We start from the raw sequence: 19363 nt of genomic DNA, 5'->3' as shown, positions 1-19363 counted from the left end.
ATTTTCATTTGTGTTGCCGGTGACTTTTGCGTTTCATATCGAAATCGCCTCCTCTGCTGTTGCTGCTGGCGGCCAATGAAAGTTGTTTTGAAGTCAAAAAAAGTCTCACTCTCTCTCTCACTCTCTCACTCTATATCTCTCTCTCTCACTATCTCTCACTCTCTCACTTACGTTCACTCTCACGCTCTCTCACGCTCTCACTCTCACGTTCTCTCTCTCTCGCTCTCTCACTCTCTCTCTCTCGCCCTCTCTCTCTCACTCTCTCAAGGTCTCTCTCTCTCTCACTATCTCTCACTCTCTCACTGTCTCTCTCTCACTCTCTCTCACGCTGTCTCTCTCTTTCACTGTCTCTCTCTCTCACTGTCTCTCACTATCTCTCACTCTCTCTCTCACTTACGTTCACTCTCACGCTCTCTCACGCTCTCACTCTCACGTTCTCTCTCTCTCTCGCCCTCTCTCTCACTCTCTCAAGGTCTCTCTCTCTCACTATCTCTCACTCTCTCACTGTCTCTCTCTCACTCTCTCTCACGCTGTCTCTCTCTCTCACTCTCTCACTGTCTCTCACTGTCTCTCTCTCTCACTATCTCTCACTCTCTCAAGGTCTCTCTCTCTCACTATCTCTCACTCTCTCACTGTCTCTCTCTCACTCTCACGCTCTCGCTCTCTCCGCTCTCTCTTCACTCTCTCACTCTCGCTCTCTCACGCTTGCCCTCTCTCTGCGTCTCTCCACGCAGGTGCCACGTTGAGTACGAGAGCCGGGAGACGGTGGCCAAGGGCGACGCCGCCTCCAGGAAGCGTCTCCACGCCTACTCCATCTTCCTCACTGAACTCTACCTGCACCTGGAGGTGTCCCTGTGACTCACCGCTCGCTACAATCACCACTCACTACACTCACCACTCACTACACTCACTACTCACTACACTCACCACTCACTACACTCACCACTCGCTACACTCACCACTCGCTACACTCACCACGCCTACTCCATCTTCCTCACTGAACTCTACCTGCACCTAGAGGTGTCCCTGTGACTCACCGCTCGCTACACTCACCACTCACTACACTCACCACTCACTACACTCACCACTCACTACACTCACCACTCGCTACACTCACCACGCCTACTCCATCTTCCTCACTGAACTCTACCTGCACCTAGAGGTGTCCCTGTGACTCACCACTCACTACACTCGCCACTCACTACACTCACCACTCGCTACACTCGCCACTCACTACACTCACCACTCACTACACTCACCACAACTACACTCACCACTCGCTACACTCACCACGCCACACCACCACCACCCACCACCACCCACCGCCCCACCACCACCACCCACCGCCCACCACCACCCACCCACCACCACCACCACCACCACCACCACCACCACCCCACCACCACCATCACCCACCACCCACCGCCGACCACCACCCACGGCCCACCGCCGAACACCACCACCACCACCACCACCGCCACCCACCCACCCACCGCCCACCACCCAGCCGCCCACCACGCCCACCACCACCACCCACCGCCCACCACCACCCCACCACCACCACCACCACCACCGCCACCACCACCACCACCATCACCCACCACCCACCACCACCACCACCCACCGCCGACCACCACTCACCGCCCACCCCACCACCACCCACCACCCACCACCACGGTCACGGAAACTGGACGTCTCCTTAATTTTCCGTTGGTGGAGAAAGCGTCTCTCCCCCCCCCCTCCCACCCCCCCACCCGCCATGCCCCTCCCCAAAACGTCTTCCACCAGAGCGTCCGGATACGATTCGTGGTTGATCCGGGGCTCTGCCTGGCTAGGCTAGATCCTGATTTGGAGGATTGTTGGGTGGTGGTGGTGGTGGTGGTGGTGATGGTGGTGGGGGGGGGGGGGGGGCGGAGGCCACTGACGATGGATTTCTGCTGCAGGGTTTGTGGTTTTACCCTCCCACCCCCCCTCCCCTCCGCCGTGCCTCGACGATTGTTGCCACAGTCGAGGTTCTTTGCATGGTGACAGAAAAGTGTTTTTCTGGATCTAAGCCACCTGCGCGCCGGTGGCGGCGGCGGCATGGAGATGCCCCCTTGTTCATCGGGAGCTTCGGATTGCTGGCGGCCCTTGGGGGGGGGGGGTGCTCCCTCCTGTCCTCTCTCTCTTGCGCGCGGCGGCGACGATGCGGCGGCGACGATGCGGCGGCAAAGCCTCGGAGCGACGTTGGCGAGGGCCAGAAGCCGCGGCGGCGTCGCTCCGTCGTCGCGTCCCTTGGACGATCCGCACGGACCGCGCGTTTAGCTGCCGCTTACACCCACCGAGGCGGAGGAGCGAAATATTCAAACGCCGCAGAGAGGAGCCAGTGCCCACGGGGGGGGGGGGGGGGGGGCCGTCCGAGCGTTGCTGCGAAGCCAGTTTACGCGCGCCGAGATTAGCTCGCACGCGCGCGTCTTTTTTTTATTTTTACAGCGGCATTCCGCAGGCCGTTCGGGCGGGGCGGGGGAATCTTGAGGCTCTCGTCGAGAGTCGCATCGCCACCGAGCTGTCTCGGGGGGGGGGGGGGGGGGTACTTCCTGTGGTGCCCTGGGACCTCTTCGCCGCGAGCAAGCGGACGGCCCGGTTGGTTTTCTGTTGGGCGTTGGCATTGTTCACAAGCGGTACGGCGTTCCGGCAGTTTTCCCCTTGGCGTTTGGGGCGGCGGAGCCTCCGGTACCCGAGGAGGTACATTTCTGGTTTCTCGAAGTCTTCGCGAGAGGTTTCGGTGCCTCAGTTTCTGGCTCCTCCTCCTGCGGATGGCAAGTGGCAGGTCATCCGCGTAGCCAAATTTCCGGCTGGCGGCCAATCGAATGCTAATTTTTATCCTAATTCCTTTGTCAAGGCATCTTAATTCCTCGCACACAGCTTAAAGGTCGCGGTCTGAGCTTGGCTGTGTTCACTCCAGCGCTGTCCTCGAGACAGTCTGGTCCCTTCACCTGATGAAGGCTGAAACGTCGTGATTTTTATTTTTTATTTTTTACCTACGTGGTGACTTTACCGAATAGAACCAAAGAGTATAATATTTTTTCTTTGAAACTTTTTTTTTTAAACGCGCTTTTGTTGAACGCACTCGTGATGGGAGAACTCCACGGCTCCAGGAAGTGGCCCCGAAGCTCGCCACGACGTAAGGGGGACCGTGGCCGATGACAGCCGACGTGAGTTGACCGCGGACGATTAGACCCAAGCCGAAACATAACGTGTAAAAAAAGAATGTTTACAAATATTTTTTCTTTTTTTCATGATAGAATACAGCATTGTCATCGGTATGACGTAAGTATACCGAATTTGCAGTCGATACCACATTGGGAAGTGGGTTAAAATTGAGTTACAAGATTTTCAGGATGCAACGACAACGACAACAGACAGAGCGAGTGAAATGATAGCGCGTGAAAAGTGGCGGGAGCGACCACCCATCCTAGATCTGAAGCTTTCGCGACTCTTTGGTTTTTTTCGGTAAGGTCACGACGTAGGTAAAATTAAAATGAATGAAAACAACTAAATAGAATCACGACGTTTCGGAGGCAACACAAGCTTCCGTCTTCAGGTGGAACATTCACAGCAGAATAGCCGTAGCAACTTGGCCCTCCCCCCCCACCCACGTCCCTTCCTGGCTCCTCCCCCCCCCCCCCCCCCTTAACCTGTATATATAATCTCGGGTGTCTCAGAGCTCTTCACTTGACACAGCTATCTGTATCAAGGGGGCTCGTTGTCGCGAGGTTCCCCCCCCCCCCCTGCGAGTACCTTTGCCTGGGACGGCGGTGGCTGGGAGCGAGCGGAAATTCGGGGGGAGGAGGCTTTAATTTTTGCGGCTCCGTCATCGTCAGCAGCAGCTGCTGCTGCTGCCACGACGGGGCTTTCTAGTAGCAGGGGGCTCGTCGACCTCGCGAGAGTTCAAAGGGACGTCACAGGGAGTCGCGCTCGGTGAGCTGGGCAGGCCCCTCTCTGTCCAGACGGCGCACACGTGGCGACCGCCCCGCGCTGCGGTAAGTTTGGGCCCCGAGAAGGACCTTTGGGGTTGCGATCCTGACCGGGAGGCCCCGTGTCCCCTCCTCCTCCTTCTCCTCTTCCACCCCCCCCCCCCCCCCGTCCCCGTTGCCTCCTCCACCGTGTCTCCCCCATGTCTCCCCGGTGTCTCTGCTGTGTCCCCGTGTCTCCCCCTCCCCCCCCCTCCCCCCAGTACCCCCGTGTCTCCCCCGTATGTCGTCCCCGTCCCCATGCACCCCCCGTGTCTCCCACCCCCCCCTTGTGTCTCCCCCCCCCCCCCCGGTCTCCCCCCTGTGTCTCCCCCCTGTGTCTCCCCCCCTGTGTCTCCCCCCGTGTCTCCCCCGTTTCTCCCCCCTGTGTCTCCCCCCCCCCCGTGTCTCCCCCCTGTGTGTCCCCCCCCCCCGTGTCTCCCCCCTGTGTCTCCCCCCCCCCGTGTCTCCTCCCCCGTGTCTTCCACCCCCCCTTGTGTCTCCCCCCCCCCCCGTGTCTCCCCCCTTGTGTCTCCCCATCCCCCTCCCCCGGTGTCTCCCCTGTCCCCCGTGCAGGTGTTGTCCGGCTCCCAGAGGACTCGTGCTGCCATCCTGCGCGTGGGTGTGAGGGACGTCATCCACACCCTGCTAGCTCACCCCACAGACGACAACGTCACCTGCGCCATCAAGATGCTCAAGGTTAATCGTGGCCGGCTCCACTCACACAGCGCTCCATCCCTGCGTCACTCTGTGTGTGTGTGTCTGTGTGGGGAGCAGTAGTGCAGCGGTTAGCGCGCTGTGCTACGAACCTGGCGACCGCCTGGGGCAGGAAACTACCAAACAACAGGGAGTGGCACTTCTTTTGAACATACGAATGAAGGGGGGTATCTGAACGTGGCAGTGAGGTGTGGGAAGCTGTAAGCCCCAGGCTGCTGTGGGCTCGCCTCCCCATCAACACGAGGTGAGGAATGGCGGTGGTGGTGGTCGTGGTTACTTATGCCCCCACCGAAGATGAACATCCGTGGAGGGATGCAGGCAAAGCCGATGAGTCAGACGCCTTCTATAACCTGCTGTCAAAGGTGCTGTCTAATGTGGCCCATCGGGATAGAGTCATCCTTTTGATACAGTACACAAAATTCAAAACCTAGTATCTTGCACTAAAGACGAATTACCTAAATTATCAACAGAAGGTGTATATTGGATTAACTGTTTATGTGGCAGATGCTATATTGGACAGACAGCATAAGACTAAAAGAACACCAAAGAAATATTAAATTATCTCAAACACAACTGTCGGCAGTGGCAGAACATGCTTGTCAACAAGGACACTCAATTGATTTTGATAACGTTGAAGTGTTGTGTAAAACTAATTATTACTGGCAAAGACTAATTAGAGAATCCATCGAAATTGAGAGAAATAGAAATAACTTTAATCACTCTGACAGCTACAGGCTTAGTGCAGCTTGGAAGCGTATTATTAATTAATACATATTACAATTCCTTATAGGGGAAACACATACTAATGAACGGATTACTAATGTAGCATATAATCACAATAACACACCTTACAACTAATTACTAATCTACAACTCATTACTAATCATAACCAATGACTGATCACCAATCGATTTTATAATTACAATAACTCCCCCCCCCCACTCTGCCTCAAATCACTGCACCTGAAATGAGTTAAATGATGACGTCACCCTGCTGCTCTATTTAAGACCGGGAGCAAGTGAGGGCTTTACCATTCTGGCGAATTGCCCGATGAAGCTGGATGTAATTACCAGCGAAACGTCGTACTCAAATTTTAAATGATGTTGATTCACTCTTCAACACACCGGTGGGCTGAAGTAGTGAACTATTTGTCCTTTGTAAACGTGACACTTTTTTTACTGTTTGGCCGTGTCGGGTGGTGGAGGGTTACGACACATTTATAAATGACGCGATGTAACCCAAAAACTTTTATTATGAATAGAGTCATCCTGTTGGGTTACTTTAATGCCCGAGTTGGTCATGATGCAGACACCTGGATTGGAGTGATCGGAAGGCACGTGCCAGATCAGTTCAATAATGACGGTAGGAGGCTGCTAGACTTCTGTGCAGCCCATGGGCTTGTCCTTGACACCAGGTCCTACCGTGGAGCTGATCTGCCCACTGACCATCGACTTGTCATCTCTAAGATGCGCCTGCCATTCTTCCACTGTGGTGGTGGTGGGGTGTCCATCTAGGACCCCATTCAAACACACAGTGGCCTGGTCTCAGCTAGCCGAGGATAGTTGAAAGCAGGAATTTCAACATTGCATGCAGCTGGGGTTGGCATCATCCCCCACTCCTTCTGATTGATGCTGAGGGGAAATGGATGAGGTTCAGGACTGTGGCTCATGCAGCTGCAATGACTGCATTGGGTACGCGGTCCAGACCTCCCCATAGACCCTGGTTGAAGGAGGAGGTGTTCCGGCTAGTTGAGAGAAAATGACAGACCCAATATATATGCATTGTCCTTGAAACTGGTCGAGGCTCCAAAAGAAAGCCGCCCCTTGGTGTGGACCAATCAGTTTCAAGGACAATGCATCATATTATATTATCATAGTGTGTTTTTTCGTTTGCATTTTGACCACAAGTATTGTGGTTAATGCAGTAAAAACGATTCCTTGTAAAAAAAGGTTTCAATTTTGTTGCCAGAAAAAAAAGGGAGAAACCCCTATTATTATATTTTGGCACTGGCAAAGGAGGTCTAATGATGTAGATGCTGACCCCGAGCCCTCATTACTTTGATAGCAGCATTGTCTTTGAGCTGTGTGACGACTTTTGGCGTCATCTGGTCGAGCACCAATTGGGTCGAGGCTCCAAAAGAAAGCCCTTGGTGTGGACCAATCAGTTTCAAGGACAATACATCATCATATATTATCATAGTGTTTTTTTTCGTTTGCATTTTGACCACAAGTATTGTGGTTCATGCAGTAGCATGGTTCCTTGTAAAAAAAGGTTTTGTTGCCAGATAATATGTTGGTACTGGCAAAGGAGGTCTAATGATGTTATCTATCTCTGTGGGTGTAGCTGTGTGGGTCGGTGCTGGAGGACGACTTCCGGTTGGAGGGGAAGAGCAGCATGGACGAGCTGATGGAGCGCATGAAGTCCGTGGTGCTGGATGGGTCCTGTGAACGGTAATGCGCAGAGATAGAGATGCAGACAGACAGACAGAGAGATACACAGAGAGATATACACAGAGATACACACAGAGATACACACAGAGAGATACACACAGAGATACACACAGAGAGAGATACACAGAGAGATGCACACAGAGAGATACACACAGAGAGATACACACTGAGAGATACACACAGAGAGATACACACAGAGATACACACAGAGATACACAGAGAGAGAGACACACAGAGAGATAGAGATACTGAGATAGATACACAGAGATACACACAGAGAAACACGCAGAGAGATACACAAAGAAAGATACACACACAGAGATACACACACAGAGATACACACAGAGATACACACAGAGATACACACAGAGATACACACAGAGAGACACACACAGAGATACACACACAGAGATACACACAGAGAGATACACAGAGAGATACACAGAGAGATACACACAGAGAGATAAGCAGAGAGATGCCAAGGGGAAATGGGTGAGGTTGAGAACCGTGGTTCATGCAGCAGACCCTGGCTGACAGAGGAGGTGTTCAGGCTGGCTGAGAGAAAGCGACAGGCCCACTCCCACCGTCTTCAGCATCCCACGTCGGAGAATGAGGAGGCTTACCGCGGCCTTTCGCTCGGAGGTTCGGAGAGCCGTGCGGCGCTCCAAGGATTGGCGGTGGTCGCGGGTTGCTGAGGAGATGGAGTCTGCTTCAGTGGCGTGCGATCGCAAATCACTCTCTAATTCCACCGTCAAAAGGAGCGCCACCAACCCCCTGTTACTGTCATTAATGGAAAGAACGGCGATCCGATCTCCTTCCCCCCGAGGGAACAGTTGAGCATGGAGTAGGCTTACGTGTCTAATATTATTAATAATTACACTTTTTTTATCCTGGTAAAGCTTTAATTCTGGCAAATCGCCTGATGAAGCTCCTGCTCGTTGTCGTTGTTGTTACCCTGCTAAATGCCACAGTAACTTGAATTGTAAACGTTGTTGTGGGTTTAACTCTCCGACACCCAACCGGTTAAGTGCTGAGTTAGTCACTCATTGGCCACGTTTTGTATTTAAGCGCGACAAACCCCCCCAGGGCCGGGTCTGTTGAGCATTTTCTGTGAGGTACTGCTATTCATGAACAGCACTTGGCCCATAAAGTTTGTTAAGAGCTATACGGGGGGTATCTGTCTGTGTGTCTGTGTGTAGCGGGTAGCGCTACGCTGCGCTATGAACCCGGCGACCCGGGTTCGATTCCCGCTCACGGCCAACACCCAGTGACGATTATCTGAACCGGTCCCGGGTCTCCCCTAGGTCGACTCGGCCTCAAATGAGTACCTGGTGCGATGTGTAATAAAACATCGCCACTGGGGGAGACAAAGGCGGTCGGGCGTGGAGCTGGCCACCCACCCCCTCGTGTGCCGTTACCAGCCTTCATAGGTGCTCGCTAACAGCACTTGCCCCTACAGTCTGTTAAGGCTATTTGGGGGATCTTTGTATTTATGTATGTGTGTGAGCGCTGCGCTACGAACCTGGTGGCTCGCTCACGGCCAACACCGGTGACGATTATCTGAACCGGTCATGGGCCTCCCCTAGGTCGATTCAGCCTGAAATGAGTACCTGGTGCGGTGCGTAGTAAACATCGCCACCCAGGGAGACAAAGGCGGGCCGGGCGTGGTGCTGGCCACCCACCCCCCTCGTGTGCCGTGCCGGCCTTCATAGGCGCTGCTCGCTAGCAGCACTTGCCCCAACAGTCTGTTACAGGCTACACGGGGGATCTTTGTCTGTGTGTGCGTGCGTGCGTGTGTAGGCCAGTGCGCAGCATGTTACTGAAACTCATAGAGCTGAGGTCAAGCAACTGGGGCAGAGTGACCCCCACCTCGACCCCAACCCCCACCCACTGCCCCCTCACCGACCCAGACTACTACATGGTGAGAAACGCACTCCTCCTACACGATGATATACACACCGATGTACACGCACACACGTCATACAAGACAAAGAGCCCCCGTGTAGCCTCAGCAGACTGTCGGGGGCAAGTGCTGTTAGCGAATTAGCACCTATGAAGGCCAACACGGCACACGAGGGGGTGGGTGGCCAGCACCACGCCCGACCGCCTTTGTCTCCCCAGTGGCGATGTTTTACACACCGCACCAGGTGCTCATTTGAGGCTGAGTCGACCTGGGGGAGGCCCAGGACCGGTTCAGATATTATCGACACCGGTGTTGGCCGTGAGCGGGAATCGAACCCGGGTCGCCAGGTTCGTAGCGCAGCGTAGCGCTAACCGCTGCACTACCGCTCCCCATAGAAACGTACACACACTCTTACACACGTGTGTGTGTGTGCTGTGTCTGGCAGAATGAGCCGGTGTTTTACACGGCCGACGGGACGCCCTTCACGGCTGCAGACCCTGGTACCAACGCGCGCGCACACGCATACACACACACACGTACACACACGTATACACACACGTACACACACGTATATACACACACACGTACACACACACGTACACACACGTACACACACGTATACACACACACACGTACACACGCGTGTACACACGCGTATACACGTACGTACATGCACGCACGGACAACAACAACAACCGCCGTATGCCACTAAGTGGCGGTGATGTCACCACGATGCTTGTGCCAGGCCATGTGCACCCTGAGGCCACGTGAAGTGTCGAACGCCCACTGGCAGGAGGTCATGGGGCAGACCCAGCAGGTGCCACGGGTCGACTGACTGAGATGACTGAGATGACTGGCTGTGTGTATCTCTGTGTGTGTATCTCTGTGTGTGTATCTCTGTGTGTATATCTCTCTGTGTATATCTCTCTGTGTATCTCTCTGTGTGTGTATCTCTGTGTGTGTATCTCTCTCTGTGTCTCTCTCTGCGTGTATCCCTCTCTGTGTATCTCTCTCTTTGTGTATGTGTGTGTGTATCTCTGTGTGTGTATCTCTGTGTGTATCTCTGTGTGTGTGTATCTCTGTATGTTTGTCTCTGTATGTGTGTCTCTGTGTGTGTATCATTGTGTGTGTATCTCTGTGTGTGTATCTCTCTCTGTGTGTGTATCTCTCTCTGTGTCTCTCTCTGCGTGTATTCCTCTCTATCTCTATCTGTGTGTGTGCCTCTCTCTGTGTGTTTCTCTGTGTATATCTCTGTGTGTGTATCTCTCACTGTGTATCTCTCACTTTGTCTCTCTGTGTGTGTATCTCTCTCTGTGTCTCTGTGTGTATCCCTCTGTATCTCTCTGTGTGTATATCTGCGTGTATATCTCTCACTGTGTATATCTCTCTGTGTATCTCTCACTGTGTATCTCTCTGTAAGTGTATATCTCTGTGTGCGTCTCTCTGTGTATCTCTCTGTCAGCCAGGGTCTGCTGCATGAACCACGGTTCTCAACCTTACCCATTTCCCCTTGGCATCTCTCTGCTTATCTCTCTGTGTGTATCTCTCTGTGTATCTCTGTGTGTATCTCTCTGTGTGTATATCTCTGTGTGCATCTCTGTGTGTGTCTCTCTGTGTGTATCTCTGTGCATCTCTCTGTGTGTATCTCTGTGTATCTCTCTGTGTATCTCTCTGTGTATCTCTCTGTGTGTATCTGTGTGTGTATATCTGTGTGTATATCTCTTACTGTGTGTATCTCTGTATGTGTATCTCTGTGTGTGTATATCTCTGTGTGTGTGTATCTCTGTGTATATCTCTGTGTGTGTATATCTCTGTATGTGTATCTCTGTATGTGTATCATCATGTATCTCTGTGTGTATATCTCTGTGTGTATATCTCTGTGTGTATATCTCTGTATGTGTGTATCTCTGTATGTGTGTATCTCTGTATGTGTGCATATCAGTGTGTGTATCTCTGTGTGTGTATCTCTGTATGTGTGTATCTCTGTACGTGTGTATCTCTGTATGTGTGTATCTCTGTATGTGTATCTCTGTGTGTATATCTGTGTGTGTATCTCTGTGTGTATATCTCTGTGTGTGTATCTCTGTGTGTATATCTCTGTGTGTGTATATCTGTATGTGTATCTCTGTGTGTGTATATCTCTGTATGTGTGTATCTCTGTATGTGTGTATCTCTGTATGTGTGTATCTCTGTGTGTATATCTGTATGTGTATCTCTGTGTGTGTGTATATCTCTGTATGTGTGTATCTCTGTGTGTGTATATCTGTATGTGTATCTCTGTGTGTGTATATCTCTGTATGTGTGTATCTCTGTATGTGTATCTCTGTGTGTATATCTGTGTGTGTGTATCTGTGCGTGCGTCTCCGCAGAGTTCCGTGAGCACTATGAGCGAGTGATGCAGCACGAGGAGGAGCTGCGCAAGAGGTTCCCGCGCGCCGCTCGCACCGCCACAGAGACCCCGGACCACTAGTGAGGCGCTCGCTCACACCGGGCACTCGGCACCCGCGGCATTGATGGCGTCGGCATCGTCATGGTCATCGTCATCATCGTCAGCGTCATGGTCATCATCGGCGTCGTCATCGGCAGCGTCATGGTCATCATCAGCGTCGTCATAGGCAGCGTCGTCATCAGCGTCATGGTCATCATCATCAGCGTCGTCATCAGCGTCATGGTCATCATCAGCGTTGTCATAGGCAGCGTCGTCATCAGCGTCATCCTCATCATCAGCGTCGTCATCAGCGTCGTCATCAGCGTCATGGTCATCATCAGCGTCGTCATCAGCGTCGTCATCAGCGTCGTCATCAGCGTCATGGTCGTCATCGTCAGCGTCATGGTCATCATCAGCGGCGTCATCAGCATCGTCATCAGCGTCATGGTCATCATCATCATCATCAGCGTGATGGTCATCAGCGTCATCAGCAGCATCGTCATCAGCATCATCATCAGCGTCATCAGCAGCGTCATCATCAGCGTCATCATCAGCAACGTCATCATCAGCGTCATCAGCGTCATCATCATCAGCCTCATCATCAGCAACGTCATCAACAGCGTCATCATCAGCATCATCATCAGCGTCATCATCATCAGCAACATCATCAGCAGCGTCATCTTCAGCGTCATCATCAGTGTCATCAGCATCATCATCAGCGTCATGGTCATCATCAGCATCATCATCAGCGTCATGGTCATCATCAGCATCATCATCAGCGTCATCATCAGCATCATCATCAGCGTCATCATCAGCGTCATAATCAGCGTCATGGTCATCATCAGCATCATCATCAGCGCCATCATCAGCGTCATCAGCGCCATCATCAGCGTCATGGTCATCATCAGCATCATCATCAGCGTCATCATCAGCATCATCATCAGCGTCATCAGCGTCATGGTCATCATCAGCATCATCATCAGCGTCATGGTCATCATCAGCGTCATCATCAGTGTCACCATTAGCATCATCAGCATCATAATCGGCCTCATGGTCATCATCAGTGTCATCATCAGCGTCATGGTCATCATCAGCGTCATCATCAGCATCATCATCAGCATCATGGTAATCATCAGCGTCAGCATCATCATCAGCATCATGGTCATCATCAGTGTCATCATAAGCGTCATCATCAGCGTCAGCATCATCATCAGCGTCATCATCAGCGTCATCATCAGCGTCATCAATAGCATCATCAGCAGCATCGGCGGCATCATCAGCGTCATCAGCAGCGTCATCGGCATCATCGGCATCAGCAGCATCATCAGCGGCATCAGCATCAGAGTAATCAGCATCATCGGCATCGGTCATCAGCGTCATCAACATCAGCATCATTGCATCATTCATCATCGTCATATCAGCATCATTAACATCATCAGCATCATCACCATCATCATCGGCAGCATCAGCGTCATCGGTTTCAGCATCGGCAGCATCATCGGCATCAGCAGCATCAGCATTATCGGCATCAGCAGCGTCATCAGCAGCAGTGTCATCAGCAGCAGCAGCAGCAGTGTCATCAGCAGCAGCATTATCAGAATCACCTGTACTCCCCTCTATATAAGACCGGAAACAGGAAGACTTCTTCACAATTGTTCACAATTGAGCCTACGTGTTGAACAGAATCATCATCATCATCATCTGTAGCTAAAGGGGTGGTACGGTGGCTAGGAGATGGTTAACTACCTCACCTGGTATACAGGAGGTCGTGGGTTCGATCCCGACCCTGACGCCTGCTGCTGTATATTTGGAGTCTGCGTGTCTCTCTCTCATCATCATCATGATGGCTAGGAGATGTTAACTACCTCACCTGGTATACAGGAGGTCGTGGGTTCGATCCCGACCCCCACGCCTGCTGTATATTTGGAGTTTGCGTGTCTCTCTCTCATCATCATCATGATGGCTAGGAAATGTTAACTACCTCGCCTGGTATACAGGAGGTCGTGGGTTCGATTCCGTCCCCCACGCCTGTGGTATATTTGGAGTCTGCGCGTCTCTCTCTCTCACCACCCGACACGGCCAATCAGCAAAGTGTCACGTTGACAAAAGACCAAATAGTTCACTACTTTAGCCCACCGGTGTGTATATCTCTATGGGTCTCTATGTGTATCTCTATGGGTCTATATGTGTATCTCTATGCGTTTCAGAGTAATGTGGCTGCTGCTATCAATGTCCACGTGATGGTGATGATGATGATATCAGCAACTTGGTTGAACTGCCATCACGTTGTAACGGCCCAGGTCACTTCTGAAAAACGGCTTAGACAAAAGTTCAGTGGTCTTTACCTGGTAACATGCAGTTCAGAGAGAGAGAGAGAGTTTAATTGCATAAACCGCACAACAGAGACAGAGACAGAGAGACACAGCCATCATTTGTGACGGCCAGGGTCGCTTCTTAAAAATGGAGCGACGCAGCTGAGATGTCTTGACTATTGTTGTCGCTCCAGTTACGTGGATTCCGACTCGGACTCGGGAGAAGGAGACGTGGCGGAGGACGACGACGAGAATGGAGACGGAGACGGTGACGCGGGCATGGACCCTGAGATGCAAGCGGCTTTCGAGATTTTCTGCCAAGAGGCGGAGAAGAAGCAGACGAAGGCGAAGTGACCGTGAGAAGCGAGGGGGGGGGGGGTGCGGGAGGGGAGGCTCGGAAGAACGGATAATTCTACTCGTGGAATGGGGTGCGGGGGGAAACACGGAATATGGGGACAGACGCGGGGGAGGTCCAGCGGGCAGAGTAGGGGCGGGCGGGGGCGGGTGCGGGGGGGGAGGGGGCAAAGAAAGACACCGAGAGAGATGCGACAAGAGACGGGGAAAGAAAATACGCGGTGGGGGGGGGGGGGGGGCAAAGAGAAAAAAAGGCTTCATTGGAAAGGAAGGAGAGACAGAGGGAGGGGAAGGAGAGAGACACGGAAAGGAGGAACACGTGGGGAGAAGAAGAGGTGGCACCCGAGGGGAGAGAAGCGAGGAGACACGAAAAGCTGCGGTACGAAGAGAGACAATCAATCCTTCCCCCCCCCGCAACCTCCGATTTAGCAGGGTTGGCTATGTACGGTGCGGAAGAAGTTTCATCGTGCATACAAAACGCGGCGGGAGACACGGGTAGGACCAGGGTACGGGGGAAACTCGCGGTGTAGATGGAGTTCCCACGCCGGTTCTCATCAAGCGACAAAATTGCTTTTTAATAATCACGACTACTTTTTGCACGTCTTTCCCTCGTTTGAGAGCGAGCGAGAACGTCTCCGTCGCACCCTTTGACCTTCACTGGAGTGCCACTGTCATTAGCAAGGGGCAGCTTCGCACCCATGACGCAGCAGTAGCCAATAGCAGTTGTGGAATAAGATAGCCCCTCCTCCCCCCCCCCACCACCACCTAACCGCATCATGTGACCTTTCAGCCAATGGCAGACGAGATTTTGCGTAATAGCGTGCGTGAGATGAATTGTTGCTTGTAAACTATTTTTTTTGCATTTAACTTTTTCGTTTCAAGTTGAGGTTTTATTCTGGTTTTTGCCGTGGAGAGCCGATTCGCAAGACCCAGGTTTTATACAGAGGCACCGCAGCCCAAGAGAACCGCAGCCGAGAGTTCACTCCGCTTCATCTAACTCTGAGAGAAGAGGTGGAGAGCCGTCATTGCCCTGAAACATCTGGCAGATTTGCCAGCGTTGGTGCACTCAAGCCTGGCTCTCGCTGCTGACGAGTCACCGCTGAAATGTACGCATGTACGTTGAACTTCTTTTGCACCATACATAGCCAACCGTGCTCGTTGGCGGTGCAGTTGAAAGGACAACAAACTAATAAACACCTAAAGCAGTTAAATTTTGATTTAAAGCTTTCGCGACTGCAGAGATTCATATTCTTGGTTCTTTCGGTAAAGTCACCACCACGTGGAAGGGAAACAATAAAATGATGATGATTGCTTGTGTTGCAGTCGAAACGTCGTGAGAATTTTGTTGTTTTATATTTTTATTTTTTAAAATTATTTTATTGTTTCCCTTCTACGTGACTTCACCGAGAGAACCAAGAACACCTAAAGCAGTTCTAAAGAAATTAGCTTTCAGTCTACATTTAAAAGTGCACGGCTCCAGTGGCTTCTTAATGCCTGACGTGAAGAGCAGTCCGGACGGCCGCAGAAGGCCCAGCCGAAAGCGGTGACCGTCTTTAGTTCGAGGACGACTGGAGTGTGCGTGGTGATGGTTTATGTTCCTTCATCTGGCCCCGGGCCAATGGGGTGAATCAGTGAGGCCTTCACCTCTGACCTTCCACGATGCCCCTCTCTGCTGGCTCCTTTGTTCGTGTGCCACGAAGAAGAAGAAGAAGGAGAAGGGGGGGGTGACGCATTGCCGAAAACGTTGCCAATCGTGGTATTGAGTAAATCCCCGAACATCTGAAGACCGACACCCTGGAAACGGACATTTTTTTTGCGGGACTTTCCACTCGAGTTTGGTCCGAATAAACGCCGACGTCGTGGGGAAATGGCGCGCGGCTTTCGTGCCACACGCGCACTGCGCACACACGCACACACTGCGCACACACTCACGCACACACGCACACTCGCGCACACACGCACACTGTGCACTGCGCACGCCCCACAGGGCGTCGTCGCTTTTGGTTATCGTTGCCCCTACCCTCCTCCCCCCAGGACAATTTTAAATTCACACGTAACGTGATCGACGATCTTAAAACAAGAAGAAGAAGAAGAAAATAAAATATGGACTTGTTTTAGACTCCGAAATCATCCGAAGCAATGCTTCAATCCAGAAACTTTACATCCCTAGTCCATGGCCAACGAGACAGCCGCGAGAAGAATGCATGAACGTCATTTTTCGTCCCTTTGGGACCTTTTTTTGCCAGCGTCCAAATTGATGAAAAATAAGATTAGGTTTTACTCTTTCTGGAACTAAAACAACAGTTGTGTTGAGATGTCCCAACACCAAATGGATATCTTTTTGCAAGGCATCAGTTTGACAAACAATGCATATATTATCAGAGCATGTTTGTATGTTTTTGCCACAATTCCGCGTGGTTAATGCAGACTTGATGACGCCTTGCAAAAAAAGATATCCGGTGTTTGAACATCTTAACAACATTTTGATTTAAAGCTTTCGTGACTGCAGGGATTCATTTTCTTGGTTCTTTCGGTAAAGTCACCACCACGTAGAAGGGAAACAATAAAATAATAAAAATATAAAACAATAAAATTCTCACGACGTTTCGACTGCAACACAAAGCAATCATCGTCAGGTGTGAAAACCACAGCAAGAAAGAACCAAGAATATATATCTTAACAACAATCTTGATTTCAAGCTTTGGTGACTGCAGGAATCCATACTCTTTGGTTCTTTCGGTAAAGGCGGCACCTCGTAGGTAGTTCTTCCTGGTTTATTATTTTTTCCCGCCTGAGGACGATCGCTTGTGTTGCGATCGAAACGTTGTGATATATTATTTTTTAATTTTGTTTTTCTACCTTCGTGACTTTACCGAAATGACCAAAGAGTATCTTAACAACGCCTGTTTTATTCCCAGAAAGGGTAAAAAACAACAACTTATTTTTAGTCTTTTTTTTTTGGAAAATAAAACCTGGCCCCGAGATTCTGCTCAAATCCAGCTCCTGGCTGTAGGGGGTCGGAGTATCGCTGTTACCGCTTTCAACGCCCCCCCCCCCCCCCCCCGGTTGCTGTGGGTCAGTGTTGAGGCTTTGGGTCCGTGTTGAGGCCGTGGGTGACGAGTGTTGGTTGAGGCTGTGCTTACTAACAGTGTTAAAAGGCTGCGGGTTTGACGTTGAGGCCCTTGGGTTCGTGCCGAGACCCAAGTTCATATTTTAATGTTGATGTTGCGGGGTTCCGATTAAGACTGCGAGTTTCGTGTTGAGGCTGTGTGGGATCAGTGTGGAGAATGTGAATCTGACCTCGTGTGGTACAGTCTCCATGTGAAGTAACAATATAAGATCTTTCGATACTTTTGGTTTGCGTTTTCCTTTTTTAAGTCTCCACAAAGTCTAAATGAATTTCTGAATAATTTATTGCTGAGTAGAGGGGGTTGGCGATACGTTTATCATGTAGCCCTTAGGATCGCGCGCAGTGTTCTTGGACTTTAATCAACGATGCTTGAGCTTCTGTAACCAGAGCCATTAAATTTGACAATTCACAAAAAAAAATACTTCAACTGGTTCTCTGCAGATGTCTGATTTCACAATCGAACGCTGGTTCCAAATGTAAACTGCGTGCGGCAGAGGGCCGAGAGGGTCCTCGGGTTTAGTATGAAGCGTGGAGGTGTGGTGGAAGTCGAGGTGAGCGAAAGCGTCGGGGGATTCTGCCGGGCGACTTCCGTTGACGTCACAGAAACCAGACTGGCAATCCTGATACTCGGACTACGAATCCACACATCTAGGCTATGAACCCATAAATCTGGACAACAAACCCACAAACTTGCATAATCAACCCAATTAATCCGGACCCCGAGCCCCATCGCCAATTGGGAGTTGTGGGGGCGGAGTGTCTCATGGTACAAAATACCCAGGCAGGTGCTTAATTTTGGTGGGGCTGATGGTAAGGCCCCACCTCTTAGTCGCACTCTCCAGGTTCAGCAGCAGCGTCTCCAACTCCTCTGAGTGACAAGCAATTATGAGATAATCGGCATACATAACGTGGTTGAGCAATAGGGAGCCATCCCTTGACCGCACCCGGGCATCGATCAGCCTCTCATTATATCTGTACCAAATGGAGATTCCCCCGGTACAGCTATTGAAGGCTTCACGAACTACGTGGCTAAAATAGATGTTAAATAATGTGGGAGCCAGAGGACATCCCCTGTCGCACCCCAAGGTGTACAGGGAATGGCTCTGACTCCCGGCCACGTAGTTTTACCCGGGCCCGCTCACCATCATGAAGGTCCTTAATGATCGTGAGCAGAGGGTCAGGGACTCCATCAGCACAAAGAAAAGCCCAGAGCCCAGGCCTACTGATGGTATCATAGGCCTTGACCAGGTCAGTAAAGCAGAGATGTAGGTTATTTTTTCTACCTACGTGACTTTACCGAAAGAACCAAAGAGTATAGAGATCTAGGTCTTGTTGGAATTCCCTACACCTCTGCTGTAGAAGACAGACAGAAAATATCGATCTGTGCAAGACCGCCCTTTCCTGAAACCACATTCGAGCTCCCCAAGCCCCTCCCCGGCGTGCCTGGCAAGGCGATGTTGAATAATCCTTGCCAGGACCTTTCTCGGCACACCGATAAGTGATATGCCCCTGTAGTTTTTACAGTCTGTGCGATCCCCTTTAAAGAGGGGTGCCACCAGGGCATCCTTCCAATCCTGCGGAACCTGTCCAGTGGTCCAGACTGTTATGATGTCATGTAGGGCATTCTGTGCACAAACGCCACCCTCCCTCAACATTTTTCCTCGGAAATCATCTCTGCCCGGTGCCTTTCCTGGTCTCAAACTCTGGATCGCCTTCAGTACTTCCTCAACAGATGACACCTCAGCCAGCAACTTACAGGGCGTGACTACTTCCAATAATTGAGGCACAGCAGCATCAGCAGGGCATCCCCACTTTGTCCTATGATGTTTTCCAGGCTGAGGGATTTCCCCTCCCCCAAGACCTCAGAAATGCTCCACAAATATGCAAACCTGCAAACCTGATTGGATCACCATTCTTTCCCCTAATGATGGTGATAGGTCTGGCGCTGCAAGTTACTTTTTTGATGGAATTAAAGAGTGATATGTGATCGTGGGCTACTGAGGCAGATTCCATCTCAGTAACCCGAAACCAGCACCGATCCTTGCAGCGCCTCAGGGCTCTCCGAACCTCCGAGTGG

General features: G+C 51.4%; 1 protein-coding gene across 1 annotated transcript; it reads left to right on the top strand.

Moving 5' to 3' along the window:
• Positions 1-681: 681 nt before the first annotated feature.
• On the top strand, positions 682-17506 carry PAIP1 (poly(A) binding protein interacting protein 1; the record flags this gene model as incomplete). Its single annotated transcript, XM_076054946.1, has 7 exons — positions 682-846; positions 4569-4691; positions 7053-7159; positions 8960-9080; positions 9508-9562; positions 11432-11531; positions 13997-17506. Coding segments are annotated over 7 exons (831 nt in total), but the record flags the coding sequence as incomplete, so codon positions are not given.
• Positions 17507-19363: the final 1857 nt, after the last annotated feature.

This window comes from Petromyzon marinus, chromosome 68 (genome assembly GCF_048934315.1).
Source record: "Petromyzon marinus isolate PM22_M1 ecotype Great Lakes invasive population chromosome 68, UKy_Petmar_22M1.pri1.0, whole genome shotgun sequence".
Classification (NCBI taxonomy): Eukaryota; Metazoa; Chordata; class Hyperoartia; order Petromyzontiformes; family Petromyzontidae; genus Petromyzon; species Petromyzon marinus.
This window is presented reverse-complemented; position numbering and strand designations above follow the sequence as displayed.